Source organism: Leuciscus leuciscus (genome assembly GCF_965113295.1).
Source record: "Leuciscus leuciscus genome assembly, chromosome: 1".
NCBI lineage: Eukaryota > Metazoa > Chordata > Actinopteri > Cypriniformes > Leuciscidae > Leuciscus > Leuciscus leuciscus.
In genome coordinates, this window is record NC_138725.1 from 29783722 (window position 1) to 29807380 (window position 23659).

A 23659-nucleotide genomic window follows, 5' to 3' on the forward strand; every position below is an offset into this window, starting at 1 on the left:
TCAAACGGGATCCTCAGTTGGCTTTTTTCTTGATAAAACGGTAAGATATAGCCCAGTCTCTAATGTCTGATACGGCAAATCTATGACAACAAATGATGTAGCTAATAATCTATGAATATTACCTTGAGATAGGGCTGGGCGATATATATCGTGAGATTGTTATGCGCATCTCGTCAGTAAAGCCGGTTCCTTGATTAGTAGTAAATCGCCATCACCTGCTTTCAGATGGAGCGGCATTTACTACAAAGAGCCGTAGTTTACTGACAAGCTGAGCCATATCGCATCAATATCACGGACGTATCGCCAGCGATAATTAATGCGATATGGCTCAGCTTGTCAGTTAACTACGGCTCTTTGTACACAGCAAAAACTCCAGTGTTAAATTAACACTCCTGGGAGTGTATGAGTCCACACTCAAGAGTGTTTAAGTTAATGATAATTAAGTGATTAATTTAGTGATGATTGAACATTATTGAAGACAACCGATGTTAACAAGCAGAATCACTGAAGGAGAAAATCTCAAATTGTAAGTTACCGTTATGACGATCAATGGTTGCTGTAGTTGGACTCTTGACCCATATATTATTAACTTTAGATTTTATTTGTCTGTTGTTTCTGAATTATAATTACCTGTTGAACAAAGAAAAAAGTGATCTGACGGTGTTGGTTATATTATGACAATCATCATTTGAACTTGATCACTGAACTCATTAAAATACTTCTTTCTGACTTCAATTTATGTTGTTGGTTAATGAATCTGCATAAATGCCCAGAATTTTTTATATAATATAAAGGAATTCTTAAAAGTTATGTCAAAACATAACCAACACTAACATAACATTTTACTTTGTTAATTTAACTGTTATAAATCAATAACAGCAGACAAACAACAGTAAATATAAAAGTAAACATATAATGGTCTAGAGCCCAACTAAAGCAAACACCCATCACCTTAATGGTAACTTACAATTTGTGATTTTCTTCTTCAGTGATTCTGCTTGTTAACATCAGGTGTCTTCAATAATGCTCAATCATCACTAAATTAAAGAGGAAAAGGAAAGAGAAATACAAGAACTACAACTTTCTTCAGACAGTCAACTGATGAAATCAACTGAAGGTAAAATAAGACATTAAATATCTGAAGGTCTCAGCAGAGGAATAAACAATTAAACAATTTTCAGATGATTTAAATGGGATAGCACTTCTTTTTTTTTTTTTTTGCATTTAACTGGGTGATTTAAAGATTTCACGTTCCACCTTACAAATGTTACTTGACAGCTTCAATCATTAGCCATTAGCCCAATTACAGAATAGGAAATAATAGTAACACGTGATAATAATGAGTCTTGATATAAATAACACGTAGCCCAATATAAAGCTCTGACAAAGTTTCTGGTAAATAAACATTGCAAATAAATGTTAGTTTATTAATGCATGTACATTTTTAAGTGTAGTACAAAATATAGTATTCCAAACATCATTTACAAAGAATTAACAATAACGGATTATAATACCCGGATAATATACAAAAAGAGAAAATTAAAGTCCCCCTGTTCTGGAAATCTGTTGTTTATATTTCTATGTGTTGTTTTTAATGTGCTTTAAGACAAACCATGTGTAAATTCATAAGTCGACACCATTGCTGAGTATTTTCTCCTTAAAACTGCAGTGAACCAATGACAGTCTCAAAAACACGGTTTGAAATCGCTGGTGTTTCTGACGTCACAAACTACCTTGTAACCAATCAGATCAACGTGTGATCGTCAACGAGTGGATCTCTGAGCTGCTGTGAGTGAGTGGAGGCGGGGCTCATTTGCATATTCATAGAACCACGTATGCTAAATGAGGCGAGGGTGTCGAGTTACATTCAAGATATTTTAAGGCACTAAGACATTTTTTTAAAGGGAAAACTTTCAATATGTCATTTTGGTGATCAAAGATGAGATTTAAGGGATAAAATAACCAGAGGTGGGTAATCCAGGGCCAAAGAGTAAAAGTCCTTGCCATATGTTTATTCCACCCATAAACTCAGTCAGCTGATTTCACTAATTAGTTCTCTCTCCTGTCTGAATTAGCAAATCCAGGTGATTGGAACAAAATACTGAGGAGGACTTTTACTTTCTGAACCTGGACTTCACACCTCTACATAGCAATGCTATGAGCCAAGAGCAAAGAAATAAACCAGAACTGGACCTTATCGTAGCCCAAATAATCTGTGTATATTAAATATGGAGTACTTTCAGCCACAGCCTCAGATGAAATCAACTGAAGAGAAAAGAAGACATTAAATCTGTGAAGATCTCAGCAGAGGAGGATTAAACAACTCCACAAACATCATTACCAGCTTCACTTATTACTAACCAGACTGACTTTATTCCTGTCAGACGTCTACAGAAGTTTTATTGAGAATTAACAGAGGTTTAACTCTAATGTGTTTCATTTGAAATCACCATAAGAGTGATTAGTGTTTCCATTAGTTGGACTCTTAACTCGTATTATACCTTTTGTCCTTTTTGGCCGCTGTGACAGTGTGTGTGTCAAACACGTTTGCAGCAGCAAAGAAAGCTAAAGTGAAATGAGATCAGGTGATGATGGTTTCCTGTTGATGGTTTTATAATCATCATGAAATAGACTGATTCACTGATGTCTTTTGCATCTAACAATTTTGTTATCACATTAATATTTTTGTGTTACTGCAGCATTAAATCCAACAATATTATAACAGTAAGTTAGAAGACACTAAACGACATGAGCACAAAAAAGTCAGTTTAACATAACACACACAGACATCAACAATCAGCGTATGAATCTCAATAATGGTGACAATCAAAAGTACTTTGCTGCAATGCATGCTGGGTACCAGCATAGTAAAAAAAACTCCCAGCATGCATTGCAACATAAATCAATTATGCAGCTGAATTGACCTATAATTTTGTTTGATTCTAAATATTTGCTTTTATTTTTTGCTGTTGGTTTTGTTGTGAATAAGTAGCTTTTCAGTGATGTTCTGAATTTATCTGTTTATCTAAATATTTGTGATTGTCACCATTGTTGAGATTCATACGCTGATTGTTGATATCTGTGTGTGTCAGCAAAAAGTTAATTTTTAAATTTCATGTTTGTTAAAAGATTTAAACCGATTATTATATTTCTGGATCTCATGCTGCAGTAACACAGGGATTGTGACATGAAAATATTAATGGAACAACATATTCGTTAGATTATAAAAACCTCAGGGAATCAGTTTATTTCATGATGATTATAAAACCATCAACAGGTGAACATCATCACCTGATGTCATTTCACTTTAGCTTTCTTTGCAGCTGCAAATGTGTTTGACAAACACACTGTCACAGCAGCCAAAAAAAACTAAAAGTATAATAAGAGTTAAGAGCCCAACTAATGGAAACACTATTCACTCTTATGGTGATTTCAAATGAAACACATTAGAGTTAAACCTCTGTTAATTCTCAATAAAACTTCTGTAGACGTCTGACAGAAATAAAGTCAGTCTGGTTAGTAATAAGTGAAGCTGGTAATGATGTTTGTGGAGTTGTTTAATCCTCCTCTGCTGAGATCTTCACAGATTTAATGTCTTCTTTTCTCTTCAGTTGATTTCATCTGAGGCTGTGGCTGAAATTACTCCATATTTAATATACACAGATTATTTTGGCTACGATAAGGTCCAGTTCTGGTTTATTTCTTTGCTCTTGGCTGACATGTGGCATTGCTATGCAGAGTTGTAAAGTCCAGGTTCAGAAAGTAAAAGTCCTCCTCAGTATTTTGTTCCAATCACCTGCATTTGCTAATTCAGACAGGAGAGAGAACTAATTAGTGAAATCAGCTGACTGAGTTTATGGGTGGAATAAACATATGGCAGGACTTTTACTCTTTGGCCCCTGGATTACCCACCTCTGAAAATAACTGACTACTAATAATCATACTACCTTCAAAAAGAGTAATGGTGTGTCTGTCAACAGGAGGCATCCGCAGTCTGAGCGTGTCGCTCTCAATGGTCCGAGGGCTTTGGTAAATTTATTACTACGACTACTACTAATATAATAATGTAAAAAACATACATTTAAACTTTATCAGGAGAACGATCAGGCCCTATTACCTCTGTTAAACGTCCATACTAGCAGTGAGGTTTGACTTGACATAGGCCATCGCCCCAAGGTAGGTTCTTTGAACGCTTTCTCAATCCTGTCATGAGTTATTCGGAGATTGGCTGGATAAAGGACGATGGAGGAAAGTCCAGGAATATGGATATATTGCTCTGTTGTATTGCGGAGAACTTGCACACAGTCTTGATAATAGTGCAATTTAGCTGCTATCACTCCATGTTTGCTGCCAGGTTGTTTGAGCTGAGTTTCACAGTGTGATCTGTCAATTAGAATCTTTCTTAAAGTTTCCAGACACAATGCTTTTTAACTTGGTAAGGATCTTTTTCAGTTTATTGTCATGAGTAGAAGTCGGTTCTGCCTCCAGTCTGACCTCTCTAAGCTTTGCTTCATAATAACGTTTGTACTCATTCAATCTAGCTTCCAGTTTCTGCTTCTCTTCAGCAAATCTAGACTCCAGATCCTTCTCTTTCTCTTGTAGTTTCTTCTCGTACAGCTTCTTCAGTTCCTTTTCTTTAGTTTTCAACGTGTGCTCTACGTCCTGGTAAGAGTCATTGGTGTAAAATCCTCCTCCATTAGCACTGACCATGTCCTCCACTTTCTCCAGCAGCTCCACAACCTGACTACGATCCTCCATGTCTTTATTATTGAACACATGATATCTTTCTCCACAGCGACTCACGATTTCTCTGAGATCCTCACTGGCTTCAATGAATTCTTCAATAGTGTCTGTCAGTTGATCACCATGTGTGAAGAGGATGATTGTGTGTTTATCCGCTTCTTCTCCAAATATGACTCTGATCTTCTCCACTGACATTTTCTCCTCCTCAGAGAACGAATCCAGTTTAATGACCAGGATGATGGCGTGAGGTCCAGGTGCCGTCATGTTTATACACTTACTGATCTCATGTTTCAGAAGATTCTCCTCTGAAATATCTGTGTCAAACATACCGGGAGTATCTACCACTGCGATTTCTCTTCCAGACACTTCTTCAGTCTGTTTCCCACACTCTTTAGTAACGGATGAACCACTACTGGCAGCTCTGAAGGCTTCTCTGCCCAGGATTGTGTTTCCAGAAGAGCTTTTGCCTGCTCCAGTCATTCCCACCAACACCATCCTTCTCAAGGAAACTGAACAAGATGTCATTACAAAGTTAACAGATTGCTGATAACAAACAGATTAACTGACAGTAAAGTATATTATGTCAAAGTCATAAAGCAAACAAATGCATATATTGCGAACATCTGTATAAGTTTATACTTACAATCTGGAGGAAAAAAATCAAGGCTTCCCCATCCTACAAAAATGAGTAGACATTCAGTTAATACTAGATTTCAGTTTATCGTCAAACTTCAACCTTGTTTTAGTTTTTATATCAAACATGTCTTGGGAAATGTACACATTTTTTTGGATGGATGTGGAAAATTTTATTTAGAATGTTTGATTAAAATATTCTATTTGATGTATTTTTTTTTATTATTTTGAAGATATAAAATACATAAGGAATAAAGACAACTAATTTTATGTAAATATTAAAGAATAGAGGTGCAATACATAGTAGTTAATTATATTTAGGGCTGTAACTATTCCTTGATTAAAGTCGAGTAGCCTAGTACTCGATAAAAAAAAAAAAAAAAATCCTCGATTGCAATTTACCCGTGTCAAGTAACACGGACGACGAGAAATTGCACGGCATTGCACGACGAGAATCCATGAACCGCATTATTACCATTTTCTAAGGCTACACAATATATGTAAAATCATTTTAAATCATAATATAGCATAGTGCTATTGTGAAATCACACCGGCTGTGATTCAGTTAAATAAATATATGCACTGTTTTTTTTGTTTTCACAGAGAAGCACAACGCTTTTATTTACATGCGTGCAGATTACATGTTACAATGACCTCAGCTCCGTTCACAGTAAACGCTGCTCCACACATACTCAGTCTCTGCATCATGAGTTAACCAACAAGAACTAACAATGAGAAATACATCTGTATTTAGGCTATTAATCTTTGTTAATGTCAGTTAATACAAATCCAGCGGTTTATTGTTTGTTCATGTTAGTTCACAGTACATTAATGTTAACAAATACAACCTTTGATTTTAATAATGTATTAATATTATTAATAAAATTAATATTAACTAAGATTAATTAATACATGCTGTAAAAGTATTGTTCTTTCTTAGTATGTTAACTAAGGTTGTTAACTAATGAGCCTTATTGTAAAGTGTTATATTTGTATTTTAAGTCCTTTTAAAGGCTGTTGTTCCCTTGGATATTATATTATACCAAAAAGCAGAAAATATATTATAATCAGCTTCTTAAATAATTTATTCAACAAGATTTGAAAATTATGTCCCATTAAGTAATCCATTCCATATTCCTTCCATTATAAATAGCAATGTGTGTTAAATACAACAACTAGGCCTATAGTATATTTCTGTTTGATTCACTGATCACATTACATTATTATTTATTCATTGACAGACACTTTTATCCAAAGAGACTTGTGTTGCATTTAAGCTAAATGTTAAAATATTTCACCAAGTTTAGTGTTGCTAGATGGATTAAGGAACTGCATAACAGGTTAATAATGTGAAAGCAAAACGCTGCGTGAAATGTGGTTTAGCCAAGTCAATGAGAGTAGAATTCTCCCTGCACAATACTAGCCTACCTACTTGGTCACTACTAGGCGCCACACTAACTCTGGTTTAAAGTTAATCATGAGGGAAAAGACCAGATTTAAAGCTGGTCAACTTGAATTTTCTTTTTTAGAGTAGGCCTATTTCCACAGCGTGCATTTTGCCATTCAAACACATTTTTCATGTTTCGTTCTTTTGTTTTAAGTGCGTTAAAGTGTTGCGATCATCAGTGATGTCTTACATAAAGTTAATGAATATATTTGTTTGCATGCACAACGTAATAATTAATGTAGCCTGTAATTAATCAGATGTAAACACTACATCGCGTGCGGTGCAAATCGAAAGTAAAACAGTACGTTAGCCTACGAAGGCTGTAAAGAAAGACACTTGTGTGCCCTAAACAGATAAGCACAGATTATTCTCACTTCTCAGTATAATTATTATGATAAAACATACCCTAACCTTTAAACAAAGACAGGACGTTACCTTTTATCTCTGTTGTGTCGCTTGAGGACGCCATGATGGACAAAAACTGCGCAGTTGTAATTTTGCGAGCGACTTCTTTTTCTTCTTCTTTGACGTTTTTGACAAACCAACTTTGGTGCCTTTTCCGCCGCCTACTGGGATGGAGTGAGGAGCATTGCCGTTGAAGAAAACTACATCCTTAATTAAAATAAAAAATATAAAAAATATACCTAAGGAAAAATAGAAAATAATAATATTACTAATAATACGAATGCGATCACCGGAGAAGAGCAGAAAGTCACGTGATACAGTCTTCTTGTAAACAGCTGGTCGTATGAGTGAGGGAATTATAATGACTAATGTAAATTAATTTTTACCACCTAAATTAAGTTAAGTCAGGTTTATTTCTATAGCACTTTTTTACAAATAGCTATAGATAAACAAAGCAAATACAAATCGAAACAAATCACTTCATTGTCACAACAGTTTATAGAAGTTTATATATATATATATATATATATATATATATATATATATATATATATATAAACAGACACATCATACAGTAGGCTACATACACACACCAAGGACTGTACCGCATTCCATTCAGGCTGTGATTGGGGAAAACAAAGATGTCAGCGGTGCGAACATCACAACCTAATACTTGATCTTTTCTATTTCTGTATTTTTTTTTTTATGAGAACGCACAAAAGCGTGCACACTGCAAACTGAGAGTGTGTGAAACAGGCGCACGTTCCGCATCGGCTCGTCGTGTTATCGCGTATCGGAGGCATAAAAAAAAAAATTCTGATCACATAATTTACGAGTTATGTTTATGACCCAGTAGAGTCGCCTTACCGTTAGTTGTTCTGTCTCGGTTGTTGGTTGAAATAGGTCAATATCTGCAGATAATCTTGCACAGGTTTCTGTAATCACATTCACAGCACTGAGAGAAATGCTGGAAAATGGTTCTCAGACACTGGCTTCATCAAAATGGCGGTTCTGTACTTTCACTTTCGATTGACCCGCCCACTTCTGAACTCTTCTTCAAGCGAATCTTTTTTTCTTTCAAGCCTAATTTTTACGCTCAGGGTCTATGGAGCTTATAATATGACAAAATGATTTGAATTTGAATTGTGTAAATTTGAATTATTTGCAAGTGTAATCTAACAAAATTGAATTTTAGGTGGTAGTTTAAATAGTTCTGAATTTGATTTTTTTTTTAACGAATATTGAACGTTTGAAATTTAACAAATTGAAATGTTTTTATGGCTGAATTTTATAGACATGTATTTTCAAACAGCTAGTTTTTTTGTTCTGAATTCGTATAGTGCAAATATTCAGTTTAAAAAAATACAGATTCAAGTTTTCAAGATGAAGAAATTCGGAACTTCAAATTCAGTTTTCTAAAATTCAAGTTCAAAAATTCAAGTTCAAAAATTCAGATCTTACAGAAAGTAGGTCACAGGTCATCCACAGGGAAGAGTAAAGGATCTCAGATAAGTCGAACAGAGCATTTTGGCTGCACTGCAGTCAGGGCCGGCGCGTGCACTTCTGCCGCTCTAGGCGAAAAACATTTGTGCCGCCCCTAGGGCTGGTCCGAACAGGGCCGCGGGAAGTGGGGGTGCTGGGGGTGCTGCAGCACCCCCTGTTTTCACAGAATTGTAAATGCAACGCATATGTTTGTTCATTACAGTTTTTGCCTGTTGCTTGAACACATTTTGCAAAACTTCGCTCATTGTGCCAAAACTCTACACACAAGTAAACATGACACAACACTGGGAAATATACCATTCACATCTGTGTCAAATTGAAACTCTACTATCAAAAGCTAAACTCTGCTATCAAAACCTAACATTCCTTTGTCAAAATGTAACTCTGATGACAAAATGACACATACTTGCATCATATGCATACACTTTCAGATCAGGGGGAACACACTAGTCTACTTTATATAAAACACTGCAGTCTTTGATTTTCACTGTTTATTCAGAAGGCATATTTTCAGGAGGCACATTTTCAAACAACCAAAAAAGCAAATAGGCCTACTCAATATTGTACATTGCAGCACTGTAGATTGCAGTAACATGAATTCAGATAAAGCAAAACAATTAAAAATAATAATAGAAAAAACACAATACTGTAAACACAGAAAATCATGGCAATTGTGCATATGTGGGCTCATGGATCCCCCCGTCTGTTGGGGTCTGGCCACAGGACCTCCCGCCGTCTGCTGGGGTCTGGCCACAGGACCTCATCGACATCGCAAGCAATGTATTCTCCCGCTAGGCACCGGGGAAAATATCCCCTTGCATGTCGAAACCATCCATGGATTGCTGTCACCTGAATGTCGCCGCAGGCCTGTTCCATTGCCTGCAGAAGAGGCATGTGGGCATGTGGTTGGCGGTCATATACGTGCCATCTCCAAGCCGAAAATAATTCCTCTATAGGGTTTTAAAATGGTGAGTAAGGGGGCAAGTATACCACTTCAAATTGATTGTGGTTGGTGAACCAGGCCTGGACCAGAGCAGCCCGATGGAAACTGACATTATCCCATACCACTACAAACCTGGGCTGATCTGGTCTGTTCTGTACAACTATATTATGGAGAGCATCTAGAAATGCGAGTATATGTTGGCTAGTTTTGCATGATGATGCAGAAGCCCTCGAAGGCTTATGGCGGCACACAATGTGATATTTCCCCCGCGCTGCCCCGGGACATGCACAATTGCCCTTTGGCCAATTACATTACGACCCCGTCGTCTTGTTTTGCTCAGGTCGAATCCAGCTTCATCAATGAAAATGAATTCATGAGGCTGTGCAGCTCCATCCATGGCCAAGATTCTCTGTAACAAAAAAAATAACTTTTTGTAGCTGGCTGATTGGTGTTCAGTTTTGCAAGTAAGTGCCTTCAGGTGTGTATTTGAGTGGTTGCAAATACCCGATGTGTTTTGTATTTTGGATACATGTGTTTTCCAAATGGCACCCTGAGATTTCATTTTTGAACGAAGTGTCTTATGTATGAAATAGAGTGTAGTATGCAGGACCAAGTGTGTTGCATAAAGGAGTAAGTGTGTTGCAGAATTGCAACTAGAGTGCAAAGCAGCGCTTTTGTTTAAGGTATGGGTAGGCCTACATGTGTTTGAGGTATGGTAACAAAAGCTTCAAGTTGTGTTACTTTAGTTTAAGCATGGGTCTATAGTGTTCAAGCAACGGGCAAAAACTGTAAAATGTATTAATTTTTAGCATTTAGTCATTTATTTGTAATAAACACTTTAAGTGGGCTATTTAATTTTTTTTTTTTAAATGTTAAATTATCTTTTTAAAACATAAGCGCAGAGTGTTACGTAATATTGTGTGTGTGTGTGTGTCGAAAGAATTTGTCCGCAGCTGCTAAAAAAAAAAAAAAAAAAAACCCCGTCAAAAACCCCACTGTCAGTGTTTTGTAAGGAACAGGCAAATATGTAAAATATAGCAGGAGACATTTTAATTGTTTACTAATAAAACAGTTATTTTTTATGTCACCCACTAAGCAAAATGATGTCCGAAAGACGTCTTTTCAACATCTTTGTTACAAAAATCGGACGTTGAAATGACGTCCACTGAGGAGCCAGAATGAAAGTTTATATGACGTCTTTTTTTGACGTGTTCTGCACGTCCGATATAGACGTTCATCGAACCTTCGTACAAGGTTAAAACTAGTTCAAATGTGGCCATTGTGGACATATTTCAACATCATTTATGGTCTCATTTAGACATAATTACTTTGACTATTGCTGTCAGATGATCTTAGTGAGAATTAACAGAGGTTTAGATGTTGATATTTGTTTAATTCGAAGTGTCACCATTGTGGTGACCAGTGTTTGCTTTAGTTGGGCTCTTGGTCCCCTTTCTTTATACTTTAACTTTTATTTGGCTGCTGTAATGTTGTGGCAGAGAAAGTGTAGAAAAGGTTTGAGGTGTTATCACCTCAATGTTGATGATGGCATAATCATCACAAAATGGGCATCTAATATTGTGTTTAAAGATTTGTGTTTATATTTGGCATTAATAACCACCAACCTTGTGGAACTGCATTTATTGGTGCCAAAAGCATTATAATTATCACTTATTTGAAGGTGTATAAAAAGCATGTGCACATGATGTTTGAGCAAATGTATCATATAGTCACACACAGACATCAAGATTGTGCATATGATTCACAACAATGGTGACAATTAAAAAATAAAAAGCTTCATGCTGCAATGCATGATGGGTAGCTTTCATAGTACAAAACTCATCCTTAATTCCCAAGCTTTTTTGTTTTGATTGTCACCGTTGTTGTGATTCATATCCAAAATCTTGATGTCTGTGTGTGACTACGTGATACACTTGCTCAAAACATCATGTGCACATGCTTTTTATACACCTTCAAATAAGTGATCATTTTAATGCTTTTGGCACCAATAAATGCAGTTCCACAAGGTTGGTGGTTATGAATGCCAAATATAAACACAAAACTTTAAACACAATATAAAGGCCCATTTTGTGATGATTATGTTATCATCAACATTGAGGTGATACCACCTCAAACTTTTTCTAAACTTTATCTGCCACGACAATTGTGTTACACAAACACACTGTTACAGCAGCCAAAGATAAGTTAAAGTAAAAGGAACGGGGACCAAGAGCCCAACTAAAGCAAACACTGATCACCACAATGGTGACACTTCAAATTAAACAAATATCAACATCTAAACCTCTGTTAATTCTCACTAAGATCATCTGACAGCAATAGTCAAAGTAATTATGTCTAAATGAGACCATAAATGATGTTGAAATATGTCCACAATGGCCACATCTGAACTAGTTTTAACCTTGTACGAAGGTTCGATGAACGTCTAGATATCGGACGTGCAGAACACGTCAAAAAAAGACGTCATATAAACTTTCATTCTGGCTCCTCAGTGGACGTCATTTCAACGTCCGATTTTTGTAACAAAGACGTTGAAAAGACGTCTTTCGGACATCATTTTGCTTAGTGGGCAGTGTCGGCTAGACAGATGAAGTTGACGACTCGCGATCTTCGCAGCGCTAGAGAGAATTGCACATTTCATACGAATTACATAAGCAGCGCAGTCTGTTTTCTTTCGTTTTGAATTGTTCTGCTTAAAAGTAGACATTTCAAGCTATCTACGTCTCAGGTCTGTGAGGCAATAGGCTACCTTATAGGCCCACGGTGAGTTTCGGTTCATTTATGAGACGAGCTCCAGGTTCGCCAGCGCCTCCGTGTCCTGATTATCTATTTTCTAATAGCTTGTATTCTTCTTATTTATTGAATCCAGACAATTGGTTGATGAAACATCGATTAAAATTAAGATACAATTAATACAAAACGAAATTAAATTTAAAGACAGGCTTTGTGCTTTCAGTTTGAGGTCTCTGTGAAAGTTTTAAAACATTCTTTTAGTGCCGCTTTAGAGAAATACATTTAAAAAAAAAAAGCGACTTAGTCCAGTGCGACTTAGGCTATATATGTTTTTTTCTTCCTCGTTGCGCATTTTGTGACTGATATGCGACTCCGGAGCAATAAAATAAAAGGGACTCCGAAATAAAAGCAGAATCAATAAAGTCAAAAATGTGATGTGCAGTCAGGTTTGAGAGTGTGCGCGTTTTTTGAGGAGTTTTATAGTCTTGATATTGTTTCTTATTCAAAAGTGGTGACGCCCCTATCCACGCTGCACTAGCAATATAAAACGCACACACACATGTCTGTTAAATTAAGCAATACTTTAAGGTAGTCTATATTTTTCTGACTAACAAATTACTGACACAGTAAAGGGTAGATTTAAATTAAGAAAAACAAAATTTCAATAAAGAAAAACAAAATTTCAATAAAGAAAAAAACTAAATGTAAAATTTCAATAAAGAAAAAACGAAATTTAAATAAAGAAAAAAAACATTTAAATAAAGAAAAACAAAATTTAAAATTTAAATAAAGAAAAAACGAAATTTAAATAAAGTAAAACGAAATTTAAATAAAGAAAAACGAAATTTACATAAAGAAAAACGAAATTAAGTTAAATTAAAATCGAGATTAATTTAGATTGATAATAATGGGTAAAAATGCTAATTGCCTATATTTTGTTTCTATTGTTATATTTTCCACAATGTCAAAGCAACGCAGCTTAACCCAAAACACAAGCTCAGGCATGCACTTCTGTCCATACAAACTCCGCTGTTCTGCGCTCTAGCCAGAGAACACTCCCGTTGCAGGAACACTTTAGGCCAAGAGGAAGCAAATATATACATTACTATATGCGTAGGTGGATGTGATCGGGGATTTTGGCTGTGTAAAATTTAAAGCCACTTAAATGAACGAAATGACTCAAATAAAGATTCGTTCATTTTTATGAACGAGATCGAACAAGAGAGTCAGTAAAATTATCCGAACTTCCCATCACTCAGTCATGAGTCATGACTCGTGAGAGCAGGGGGCGGGGCGGGGCGGGGCGGGGCGGGGCGGCGCGGGGCGGCGCAGCGGCAGCTCAGCAAATCATATAGCCTATTTTGTGAATTGTTCATTCCCGATTGGCACACATTTTGCCGCCCTTACAAAAGTGCCGCTCTAGGCAATTGCCTAGTTCGCCTATATGGACGCGCCGGCCCTGACTGCAGTAGTTTTCTGCCGCAAACGCGGTGGTGGTTCAAGAGAATCCGTGTATCTTTCGTTCAGTCGTTTTTTTATATAATATTAAGAGTAGAAAAATGAGAAAACAGCTTGAGTATTAGATTTCTTCTAATATTCTAGTAATAATAGTCCGCTGCAGCAGTTGCACGGAGCTTACAAAACGCGTGTATTGCAACTATAGGCTACATTTAATTTTCTCATCAAACAACTAGACTAACGAATGGCTCGACACAACAGAAGAGCTTAGACAGGGCTTTCTCTCTGTGTAGACCAGCAGATGGTCTGAATTTGCTATAACCTATAGCCTATTTTCTCGACTGTATAGGCTAGGTCACGTTTTATCATGAAACATGCTGTGATTTATTCCAAAGTGACTCAGGCATATATAATGCATTTAACGTTAAATAATCTAAATGTTGACTTTCAAAAGTAGGCGCGCCAAGAAGGCTATTCTCTGTATTTTGGTTCATTTTTGGTGTGTGCCAGAAAGATCTAAAGAGACCGAGACGCGCTAAAGCAGCGCATCATGTTGTTTTATTTATTTTTCAATGGCATGATATTTTGCAGTCATTTTGAATGTACACAAATAAAAATATACATTTTACTGTTTCGGATAATGTCATATTATCTGTATGACTAAATAACAGAGTATTAAGTTATTTCCCAGCAGTGGAACAAATCCAAGTGATGGCGCTCGCGCATCGCGCTCTCACACAACATAGTATGATATCAGTTCTGGCGTTGCTTCATATCGCAGACTGCTCATTATCAAAATGAAACAGTCAACCAAACATATAAAAAGTTATTCTGCATAATTTAATTGGTCTGTTGCACAATATGAAGGGCAAGCCAAGCTGTGCCGCACACAGTCCTACTCCAAACATTTCCCTTGCTGTGAAGACGCTGATTTAGCCTATACGTGTATTTTGGGACTCGACTGAAGTATGACCCCTTTTTATTTGTATTATAATATAATATATTAAAATACATAATCTTCTGAGTTTTATGATGTAGGCCTTGTGTGTTTTATTAAAATGTATTATAATTTAATTACATCTCAAAAGGATGCGCTTTGTGCATTCTCTGACATTATACACTCAAAAAAAATTTTTTGTCTAAAAATAAGATTTATGTATTTGAATTGCATAACAAATTTCCATGCATTTGGATTACATAGTTTTAACATAAACCAATCAATAATCTGAATGTGATTCATATTTTTAAGTCATATCTAAATGAAACAGATAAGATTTATGTAATAGTACACAGAAAAACGCCCATGTTAAATTAACACTGCTCAGTGTTCATATGTGTGCACACTACAGAGTTAAAGCGGTGTTGAAGTTAATGAGATAATTAACTGATGATTGAGCATTAATTATGAACACCTGCTGTTAACAAGCAGAATCACTGAAGGAAAGAGAAACACAAGAACTACAACTGACTTCAGACACAGCTAAAGGAAGACATTAAATCTGTGAAGATCTCAGCAGAGGAGGATTAAACAACTCCACAAACAGCATTACCAGCTTCACTTATTACTAACCAGACTGACTTTATTTCATTTCCGTTTGAATGAAATCAATAGTTATATTTTAAAGTCACCATGATGGTGGTTAGCGTTTGCTTTAGTTTGACTCTTGACCCTTGACTCTGTAATGTAAGTTTTTCCTGGTTGCTATAATTATGTGTCTATAAAACACATTTGTTGCAGCGAAAAAGCCAAGAGAACATGAGATCAGTTGATGTTGGCTGTTTATTGATGAAGGTGTAATCATCATATTGTGGCCTGAATCTTTTTCAGTGTCTAATGCTTTGATTATTGGGGTTATGTGATTTTGTTTTAATTGTTATAGTAGCTGTGTGACCTGACAGCATTAGATCCAACAGTTAATCAAATAATATAAAGAATTTTAAAAACATTTAGAGCATTAAACTTTCTACATTATTACTTGGACATCAAGAATCAGTGTATGACTCTCAACAATGGTGACAATCAATGAAATGCTTCATGCTGCAGTGCATGCTGGGTACAACCAATCAAAACTCACCCATATCTCCCAGCATGCATTGCGGCATTAATAAATTATGCATCAGGATTTTTGTAGCTTTTGTCACCATTGTTGAGATTCATATGCTGTTTCTTGATGTCTGTGTGAGTTTAAGTATTGCCATTGATGAAAGGTTTTTGTGCACTAACTATATATAAAAAAAAGTATATTGTTTGATAGATGTCATGCTGTAAAATCAAATGACTTCTGTTATGGATAAAACAAAATAAAAAAACACAAGTCCTATATAATCAAAGCATTAGACACTGAACAAGATCAGCGAATCAGACAATTGCATGATGATAATAAACAGCCAACATCACCTGATCTCTTTTTCTCTTGGCTTTTTTGCTGCAACAAACATGTTTTATAAACTCATAATTATAGCAGCCAGAGAATTTTTATATTAAAGGGTCAAGGGTCAAGAGTCCAACTAAAGCAAACGCTAACCACCATCATGGTGACTTAAAAATACACATATTGTTTTCATTCAAACGGAAATGAAATAAAGTCAGTCTGGTTAGTAATAAGTGAAGCTGGTAATGCTGTTTGTGGAGTTGTTTAATCCTCCTCTGCTGAGATCTTCACAGATTTAATGTCTTCTTTTCTCTTCAGTTGATTTCATCTAAGGCTGTGTCTGAAGTCAGTTGTAGTTCTTGTGTTTCTCTTTCCTTCAGTGATTCTGCTTGTTAACAGCAGGTGTTCATAATTAATGCTCAATCATCAGTTAATTATCTCATTAACTTCAACACCGCTTTAACTCTGTAGTGTGCACACATATGAACACTGAGCAGTGTTAATTTAACATGGGCGTTTTTCTGTGTACTATTACATAAATCTTACCTGTTTCATTTACATACGACTGACAAATATAAATCACATTCAGTTTATTAATACAATTACATAAATCTTATCTGTTTCATTTAGATATGACTTAAAAATATGAATCACATTCAGATTATTGATTGGTTTATGTTAAAACTATGTAATCCAAATGCATGGAAATTTGTTATGCAATTCAAATACATAAATCTTATTTTTAGACAAATTTTTTTTTTTGAGTGTATTTATTTAATTAATTAATATTGAGTATCAATTGATGTTAAACAAAACGGTGTGTTATTTTCTCTGGCAACTAAACTTCCCAAAAAAAAAACAAAAAAAAAAAAACGTCCAAAGCAAAGCCATTGTGCGTTCTCTCCTCGCTCCGCAGCTTTTCCACACAGATTTTGAGAACTGGCCAGCTAAAAAAAATAGGCCAAAGAAGTAGACTAACGGCTAGTGTCCGGGAGATGCGAGGTACGTTCATATTTATAAATAAACATAACTGATTTTGTCTACACCTAAATACATTTCCTAATAATAACAGTGATTAAGCCCAAATGTGGGTGGGGGTAATGAACACAATATGTTTTTTTGTTTGTTTTTTTTTTGTTGTTTTTTTGCCCAAATGGTCTCCACTCTATGCATTTTGTAATAATACAGCAACATTTTTTAACTGACCGTATTTGCCAGAAAATAAGTCGCATGCACATGAGTGCAAGTCACACCGGATCATGTTGAGAGAGAAAGGCGTCATAATTTTTTTTATTTTTTTTTATATTAGCCTATTCAGCAATAGTGTAAAAGACCTGTAAATAAAATACAACATTTACATGATAAACACTATTAACATGTAGGCTATGTGTTGCCTATTTTACTTTCCCTTATGACAAATGAATGCAGAAAACAACAAGAATGAAAAATAAGTATGTAGGCTAGGCTATAATAAAATAATATATAGGCTACAGACTATAAAAATAGCCTATTCATGGGTTTCATCAGGTCCCTTTCCACAGGTGTATAAAATCAAGCACCTAGATTATGAATGCAGACTGCATTGTGCTTGATTAATACACCTGTGGAAAGGGACCTGATGAAATCCATGAATATTGTGCCCTTTATAAACGCCAAGCCTAAACAAATTTATTTAAATCGAAACGGTCGCGCATCTCTCATTCAGTCAAAAGTTTTCATTGCAATGTAACATGTGGATGCTAACTATTAATATAAAGAAGGCTTCATACTTCAGTCGAGTCCCAAAATACACGTAGGCCTATAGGCTAAATCAGCGTCTTCACAGCAAGGGAAATGTTTGGAGTAGGACTGTGTGTGGCACAGCTTGCCCTTTATATTGTACAACAGACCAATTAAATTATGCAGAATAACTTTTTATATGTTTGGTTGACTGTGTTTCATTTTGATAATGAACAGTCTGCGATATGAAGCAACGCCAGAACTGATATCATACTATGTTGTGTGAGAGCGCGATGCGCCTGCGCCATCACTTGGATTTGTTCCACTGCAGGGAAATAACTTAATACTCTGTTATTTAGTCATACAGATAATATGACATTATCCGAAACAGTAAAATGTATATTTTTATTTGTGTACATTCAAAATGACTACAAAATATCATGCCATTGAAAAATAAATAAAACAACATGATGCGCTGCTTTAGCGCGTCTCGGTCTCTTTAGATCTTTATGGCGCTCACCAAAAATTAACCAAAATACAGAGAATAGCCTTCTTGGCGCGCCTACTTTTGAAAGTCAACATTTAGATTATTTAACGTTAAATGCATTATATATGCCTGAGTCACTTTGGAATAAATCTCAGCGTGTTTCATGATAAAACGTGACTTAGCCTATATAGTCGAGAAAATAGGCTATAGGTTATAGCAAATTCAGACCAACTGCTGGTCTACACAGAGAGAAAGCCCTGTCTAAGCTCTTCTGTTGTGTCGAGCCATTCGTTAGTCTAGTTGTTTGATGAGAAAATTAAATGTAGCCTATAGTTGCAATACACGCGTTTTGTAAGCTCCGTGCAACTGCTGCAGCGGACTATTATTACTAGAATATTAGAAGAAATCTAATACTCAAGCTGTTTTCTCATTTTTCTACTCTTAATAATATAAAAAAACGACTGAACGAAAGATACACGGATTCTCTTGAACCACCACCGCGTTTGCGGCAGAAAACTACTGCAGTGCAGCCAAAATGCTCTGTTCGACTTATCTGAGATCCTTTACTCTTCCCTGTGGATGACCTGTGACCTACTTTCTGTAAGATCTGAATTTTTGAACTTGAATTTTAGAAAACTGAATTTGAAGTTCCGAATTTCTTCATCTTGAAAACTTGAATCTGTATTTTTTTAAACTGAATATTTGCACTATACGAATTCAGAACAAAAAAACTAGCTGTTTGAAAATACATGTCTATAAAATTCAGCCATAAAAACATTTCAATTTGTTAAATTTCAAACGTTCAATATTCGTTTAAAAAAAATCAAATTCAGAACTATTTAAACTACCACCTAAAATTCAATTTTGTTAGATTACACTTGCAAATAATTCAAATTTACACAATTCAAATTCAAATCATTTTGTCATATTATAAGCTCCATAGAATACCTGCAGGAATTTTGTGAAGGAAAACATGCAGGAATTTTGTGAAGGAAAACATGAAGGAATTACATCCCTGCAGGGTGTTAAAATATAATATTCAAAGTTCCTGCAGGACTGTTGTGGATATGCAATTATACAGGTCTTCTTATGTCTTCTGTAGGATTCATGCAGGGGGAATAACTTCACAACAAACAATGTATTTTCACAAATTATTTATTGTATTAATTGAAACTGTAAGAGCAGAGCGAAGCTGAGTCCAATTCACAGCCAAATGTTGCTCTGATCCTTTAAATGAAGCCTCTACACTGTTTTCCTGAAAAACAAGAAAAAAAGAGAAATTTTTTAAAAAGTGTGTGTGTGAGAGAGAGAGAGAGAGAGAGAGAGAGAGAGAGAGAGAGAGAGAGAGAGAGAGAGAGAGTGTGTGAGTGTGAGTGTGAGTGTGAGCGTGTGTGTTGTATGACAAATTATTACCTTACTTGTAACTTGTGCTCATCATTTAACTTTTCTCTTAGTGCTGCCCTGATGAACTTTTTTGGAACATCAGGGAACTTTTTTTGTACTGTGTCTGTAAATGCAATTCCACTTATCATATGTGATAACATTATTACAATTTTGCACTATAACTGCAACATCATGTTTGCGTGAAGAAAAAAAGCAGGACATTTGTCTCACCTAGGATCAGCACAACTTTGTCCTGGTCAAGAGCTGGCTTTGCCATAACGTCTTTGTTAGCATTGCCAGCCCTTCCAGACAGCCCATGTGTGGCAAGTGTCTCTCTCCCAAACACTGCCACTGCCAGATCTTTCACCACACTGTTAGACTTTTTAAGGGTTTTTTACAGTAACTTACTGGCAACACTGTTGCCAGTAAGTTACTGTAATTAGGATTTACAGTACATTACCGTATGGTACTGTAATTGAGTAATACAGTGCATTACTGTAAAAACGAAGCTAATCAGTACACTATTGTAATTATTTTTTTCTTTGTACTAAATTAGATTTCATAATTTTGATATATAATTCATTTAATTTTTATCCTACATAAATACTACTAACATACAAACCAATTAGACAAAGTTATTACAAAATACAAATTTTTTTATTTAAAACATTTCATATATATCACAAAATAAACAGTCTGCCAATGCTGGAAATATGTGTGAAACGTTTACACATTAATGGGTGAGTTTAGGGACAACGTTTTTGTGTTAATTTTAACATTTAACATTTAAATTCATTGTGTTAATGATTTTAACAAAGTAAATATGTCAGAAAGGTTAGCACAAAGATGTGTAAACTGTAAATGTGTTAAATTAACACAATATGTGCTGTCCTTAACTGCACACATTGTTTAAATCATACATAAAATCATAAACAAAACGTTAGCATTTGACTAAATGAATGTAGAGTCATTGGTTGTTTAGTTTATACAAGTATTATAATTAAATATCAACCATTACGTTCATAAAACTGCAGAATATAAATACATTTCTAAGCAGTCAAAAAGGAAATATCCAACACAGGACAAAACACAGTTCTTTTCACAATACATGACACATAACCCCACCTTAAAAATAATTTCACTTATTTACAAAAATGTGTTGGATTCATGTCCACTGGATTCATGTACACTGGTGGCCAAAAGAAGTATTTAAGTGTCTTAATGTTTTTGAAAGGAGTCACTTTGATGCTCAAAAACATTTCTTATTATTATCAATGTCTGACTGTCTACCCCTCAGTCTACTTCTACTTCTACGAGTAAAGATCATCATCAGAATAATCTTTAAAAAGTCAACACAATGTTTTTGTCCACCTTTGCGAAATAAATGAACTTCTCCAAAGATTGGTTCCTGTTCAGAACTTGACTGACAACATCAGAATGTTCCCTGGTCTGCATGGATGTCCACAAACACTAATGTACTCAGTCCTTCAGAGGAGAGCCCGGTTCCAACACTATATAAGAGAGAGAGAAAGAGAGAGAGAGAGAGAAAGAGAGAGAGAGAGAGAGAGAGAGAGAGAGAGAGAGAGAGAGAGAGAGAGAGAGAGAGAGAGAGAGAGAGAGAGAGAGAGAGAGAGAGAGAGAGAGAGAGAGAGAGAGAGAGAATATTAGTGTCAAAATATGTTTAACCTCCTTTTTTACATTTTTATTATTATTTTTACAATAACTAAAGAATATATATTTGTAAACAGCTTTTTAGCATATGTAAATAGCATATTCAAACATTTCAACTGAACTAAATTAAATTATTCCAGATTAAATTTTAATACTTACAAATCCTAAATTCTGTCCAAAAATGCTGAGATCCATAGCTCTCTATGACTGTGACTGAAATCGATGTTTTAGCCCATTTCAGCTCGTCTGCAGTGAAGGAGTTCCTGTTTGAGACAAATACACAGTAAGACACATGCAAGAACTCACTGTGTGATGATCGTTCTCCTTCCTACAGTTAACCCACCTGTGCACTGATATTAGGACCTTCCTGGTCAGGTGGGACTGCAATGGTAGAGAGCCTTCTGCCTAATAAAATATCAAAATAATGCAAAAAATATAAACTTAAGTTGTTTAGAATTCTAGATTTGGTATGGATGAATTAGTGAGAGTTTTACTGCAGTGCTTACCTGGATACATTTAATCTGGTGAGACTGAACAAAGACAATGGTCCATCTTCTGATTGGTTAATTTGCTGTGTAATAAATATAAAGTTAGACATGATGCAAATATCACTTATTTGATATAAAGTTAGCCAATTTTATAGAGATTTTATAAGACATTTTATGCTACCTAGTCTGCACCAGTGGCTCCAAAGCACTTATCACATATTGCTAATCATTTCAGCAAACTTATTTCAAAATATATCACAAATGGCCTTACGTTAATTTACGAATTGGCGCTTTGTTGCAGTTGCCTTTAAACACATACAAAAATGGAAGTAAATATTAAATTCCATAAAAAAAAAAAACTATAATAGCCTATGTTATAGTTTGCAAACTAATACTAAACCTAGAAAGGTGGCAGCTATCCAAATAAAACGTACATACAATGTTATTTTCTCATCAGTAGGCCAACATTATCTACAACCAAAACAGAATTTCACATTAGTTAATTTATTGTTAATGTAAACTAACGTTAAGTGTTGCTCGTTGGCGTATTTTAACTCGACAACAAAGTCTGTCAAATGAAACGTTAGCGCAGTTTACCGTGGTAAAGTTCGTTACCGCCATGTAGTAGGCTATAACAGGTTAAACTGGGCACATTCCTGTCAACACACACAGAATGTTTTTTACCTTGCTTGCTGGTCTCTCTCTCGGTGAAGTGAATTCCGTCTCTTCCCCTGGCCAGACTCGAACGGCGCGGTCCAACAAAAGACAGTCAGAACCCAGTGATATTACACTGGATGCTCCGGCGGACCGGCACGACACGACACGACAAGACAAATGATGTGCCGTTATATTTCTGACGTACAGTACTCCGAGTCCAAGCGCTCGCGCTATTTCTGACAAGGGACAAACAGGTTCGCATTTTGCATTAATGGTCCGGTCCGGTCGCTTCAATGTGTCCAATATAGACAGCCTCTGCCTGTTATAGCGTTGTAGACACGCAGTGTAAGGCAAAAATTAGGAAATAAAAAGCACGATGGAATGGTGCCAGCCAGAGAGACCGTTACGTCAAATACAGTAGGCCTAGTATACAGCAAATTTTAAAAAAAATACAGTAAGTCTCTGTATGTGGTGTTAGACAAATACAGTAGTATACAGCAAATTTTAAAAATACAGTAAGTCACTGTATGTGGTGTTAGACGTCACAGGAAATTCCCATGATGCAATGGGAATCACAGTTATTTACTGTAAAGAGAAATAGCAGTATAATACTGGGGGATTTAAAGTAAATAACTGTAGAAATTACAGAAAAGTCTAACAGTGCATGGCAGAACATGATGTGCCCCCCCATCCACAACTTGTCAGGACAGCTGAACTAATTCCTAGCCCCTGTTTCTGTCAAGAAAAAAAGTTAGGGAAACTATATCTAAAAGCATATAACTTTGACTACATACTGTGCAAAAGTGTTAGGCTTGTTAGATTCTTCAACAAAAAAGTGATATATTTTGGTTTAGTGTGCCAGCTGTTTTATAGTCAAGGGGGTGATCAGGGGGCGTGGTTTTGCGGAGTCTGTAGTGGGAGAGAGAGGACGGAACAGAGCGGAGCGCAAGTAGATCAAGTGCAGATGATGAACAACTGTGTCTGATTTCAGTAATTGGC

General features: G+C 35.7%; 1 protein-coding gene and 1 long non-coding RNA gene across 3 annotated transcripts; both read right to left on the bottom strand.

Moving 5' to 3' along the window:
* Nucleotides 1–1423: 1423 nt before the first annotated feature.
* Nucleotides 1424–7307, bottom strand: LOC309501995 (GTPase IMAP family member 9-like). Of its 2 annotated transcripts, XM_082174308.1 has the most exons (3): nt 7259–7307; nt 5387–5419; nt 1424–5252 (listed from the first exon to the last, which is right to left on the bottom strand). In XM_082174308.1, the coding sequence occupies exons 1-3, from the start codon at nt 7290–7292 to the stop codon at nt 4387–4389; spliced, it is 933 nt and encodes a 310-aa protein (XP_082030434.1). In that variant the 5' UTR covers nt 7293–7307; the 3' UTR covers nt 1424–4386. The 2 variants fall into 2 exon arrangements, with proteins under 2 accessions (XP_082030434.1, XP_082030435.1); XM_082174309.1 differs by lacking the exon at nt 5387–5419 and having other exon boundaries at nt 7259–7305.
* A 12102-nt stretch (nt 7308–19409) lies between these two features.
* LOC309503339 lies at nt 19410–20209 on the bottom strand. The gene is made up of 3 exons (XR_014207617.1): nt 20076–20209; nt 19875–19968; nt 19410–19716 (listed from the first exon to the last, which is right to left on the bottom strand). It is a non-coding gene; the product is annotated as an uncharacterized lncRNA (long non-coding RNA).
* Between the last annotated feature and the right edge of the window lie 3450 nt (nt 20210–23659).